Source organism: Helianthus annuus, chromosome 16 (assembly GCF_002127325.2).
Source record: "Helianthus annuus cultivar XRQ/B chromosome 16, HanXRQr2.0-SUNRISE, whole genome shotgun sequence".
NCBI lineage: Eukaryota > Viridiplantae > Streptophyta > Magnoliopsida > Asterales > Asteraceae > Helianthus > Helianthus annuus.
Genome location: NC_035448.2, coordinates 121,588,992 through 121,592,395, shown reverse-complemented (window position 1 = coordinate 121,592,395; position 3,404 = coordinate 121,588,992). Strand labels below are relative to the sequence as shown.

Genomic DNA, 3,404 nt, shown 5'->3' with positions numbered 1-3,404 from the left:
CCCGAAAGACACCGGCGCTGCCACTTTTTCCCAAGCAAGCCAACTCATCTTGTTAACCGCATCCGTACCCCCCCCCCCAAAAGAACGTGCGTCTAATTTTCTCCAATGTGTTAACAACTTGAATTGGGGCTCGGAAGAGCGAAAAATAATAAAGTGGAAGAGCACTTAAGACCGATTTCAAAAGAGTAACACGCCCTCCGTATGATAACGTTTTTGCCTTCCATGATGATAAACGCTTCTGTAATTTTTCAATTACAGAGTCCCAACTCTGGACTAAATTCATATTAGAAGCAATAGGTACCCCTAGATGCACAAACGGAAACCGACCCGCTGTAACATTTATTGACATGGCCATATCAGCAGCTTCAAAATCCTCCACTCCCACTCCATAAAGCCTGCTTTTTTTTAACTAATCTTCAGTCCAGAAACTAAATAAAAACCCCGTAGTATCCTCCGCAAGTTCATCGCATTCATAGTCGACCACTCCCCACAAAAGACTACGTGTCATCCGCGAACATAAAATGAGATAAAATTGGTCCTGATCCCCCCACTCGTATACCACGAAAAGCCCCCAAAGAACACGCGCGTCTCATAAAACAAGTGAGACCCTCCATTACAATAATAAAAAGAAAAGGCGATAGTGGATCACCTTGGCGCAAACCCCGTTCACAAGCAAATTCCCGAGTCGGTGAGCCATTTACCAAAACCGACGCTCGCGCATTCCTAATAATCGACATTACCCAACCCCGCCATTTCGGAGAAAAATTCATTTGGGACATAATACTCTCTAAGTAACGCCAACTCAAGGTGTCATACGCCTTTTCAATGTCAACTTTTAAGAACAGACCTTTCAATTTCGCCCTCTTCAGCCAAGATATTGTTTCATTTAAAATTAATGGCCCGTCGAGAATATTCCGATCACTCAAAAATGCGGATTGCTCTTCCGACACTAGTTTAGACATAACATTCTTTAGTCTAAAAACTAGCACTTTGGAGACCACTTTATTCAAAATCCCCACAAGACTAATAGGCCGGTAGTCCGCTAACGATTCTTGAGTCTGGCCTTTGGGTATTAAGGCTATAAAAGATGAAGAACACCCATCAGATATGTACCCCTTCTCATGGAAATCCGAGAAAACACTAAGAAAATCATGCTTCAGAAAATCCCAAAACTTTTTAATAAATGTAAGGTTAAAACCATCGGGTCCTGGCGCTTTATCCCCATCACAATCCCAAACAGCTTTCGTAATTTCATCCATAGAAAACGGAGCTTCCACATCAGCCACCTCTTCATCAGTTAATCTATACACGTCCGGACAATTAAAAGAACGTCGCAACATATTTTTAATACTGAATTTGTCTTCAAAAAAATTCGCCACCTCGTCCTTTACTTGAACCGGATTAGAGACCCATACCCCATCAATTGTCACCCCATGGATCCGACTACTTGCCGAATTAAGTTTAATGATACTATGAAAATACCTGGAATTCTCGTCCCCGTCTACAGCCCATTTGACACGCGATTTTTGTTTTAATTCCAACGCCTCCATTCTCTCCTCTTCAAACATAACCTTTCTCGCATTTACTCTATTTTCCACCTCAGTATCCGACAAACTTCTTAATTCAGCAATATTATCCAGCTCCTGAACAGTCTTTTTACTCTGCACAAGTCTTTCACTTTGTTTCTTTTTTTCCGCCTCCACCCATAAACGAATCCGCCCCTTGAGCCACTTAAGCTTAGCAGCTAACGCTTTGTCAGGCGGGCACGAAAACACAAAATGATCAAAAATAGAATTGACAAAAGGAACAAAACCTGGTAACTCCAACCAATAATTGTAGAACCTGAAAGGCGTGTGACCAAAATCCGTATTCTTCAGGTTAAAAGACAAAGGACAATGATCAGAAAGATATCGAGGAAGAGCACTAACGAAAGCATCCGGCCATCTTGTCATAAATTCTTTACACACCAAGACTTATCCAGCTTACTCATCTTATCACCCTTCGCCGACATATAAGTATACTTTAGCCCAGAATAATTATACTCAACCAGCTCCGTATCCCGAATAAAATCATTAAAGGCGATCACATTCTGAGAAAAAAATTCAGAATTTATCCTTCCATCCGAGCTCCTAACCTCATTAAAATCTCCCAGTAAAATCCAAAGCCCCAACAAAGAGCGCCTATACAGCAACAACTCATACCAAGACGCCCTTCTACTAGACGGATCATTGGGAGCATGAATATTAGCTACATTCACATGAACAGCCGAATGGATCAACAGCCCCGAAATAATTAAAACATGCTTCGACTTAAAAACACCAGAAACCCGAAAACAGGATGGGTCCCACCATGAGATGAGACCCCCCCCCACAATACCATCTGAATTTACAAATTCGCAGTTAAACGAAGAATTACCCCAACAACTAGAGATAGGCCGCTGAGACAGATCCTTAGTCTTAGACTCCTGTATTGCCAAAAAGTCAACCCCCTGAGACAACCTCAAACCGCTAATCCAGCCCGATTTCCCTTTACCTTTAATCCCACGAGCGTTTAATGATAAACAATTCATTAAACGACCAAAGCTTCCGCCTCCGAAATAACCGCACCTGCAACTTGTCCAGAGAAAGAGCCTAAATTCATACCAACCAAATTACATACCCTTATAGTAGAATCAACCTCATTATTAATACCAGCCGCCTCAACAAAAAGATGTTCATCAGGCCCATCCGCTAGGTTAGAGGCAGGGTCTGGAACCAAAACTTCAGGTGGTGAATTCTCCGGCATCTCCGATAAACCAGCACCGACTTGACTCACCTCCTGGCCCCCACCATCTAAACCATTACCATGTACTGCCTCGTCCGCCACCAATTCCACCGCTCTATCATTCAAATCCGGGCATCTTTGACGACAAAATTCCACAAATTTCTCATAGCTCCTAGAACCATTCGTAACATCTTCAGGGGAATTGTGATAGAATAGCCTTGTCCTCTTTCTACTCTTAAAAGGAGAAGATTTGCCCACTTGAAAGTCCAGTGGCCCATTTACTTTAGGCCCGAAAGAAGACATAGGCTCAACTTGGGCTGGTGAATTGTTTTCCCCAACATGTTGTAAACCCGGGCCCATGTTTTTTGAAAGTTGGTCAACAGTTACGTTATTATCCGAGAAATCAGGCTGATTATCCGGCTGAAAATTTCCCAGAATCTGCTCCTGCTCGTTTGGACTACCAGACTTCGCCGGAGACGAATCGCGTATTTCCCCTTCTTCCATATCATCATCCTTCTCTGAAAAACCGATCGATTCAAACTCCGGACACCACGAGGACGATTCTTCAACAACCCAGACATTATAACCTTTATTCTTCTAAACAATATTAACTTCTTCGTCAATACGAGAACATTGTTTAG

At 42.6% G+C, this 3,404-nt stretch overlaps 1 protein-coding gene across 1 annotated transcript; it reads right to left on the bottom strand.

The window, feature by feature from the left end:
- Positions 1-1,948: 1,948 nt before the first annotated feature.
- On the bottom strand, positions 1,949-2,569 carry LOC110919544. Its single transcript, XM_022163811.1, has one exon. It carries the CDS (start codon positions 2,567-2,569, stop codon positions 1,949-1,951), a length of 621 nt encoding a protein of 206 aa, XP_022019503.1.
- Positions 2,570-3,404: the final 835 nt, after the last annotated feature.

Excerpts from the sequence above, each read along its gene's own strand:
- LOC110919544 (XM_022163811.1), bottom strand. The coding sequence starts at position 2,569 with ATGAATTGTTTATCATTAAACGCTCGTGGGATTAAAGGTAAAGGGAAA.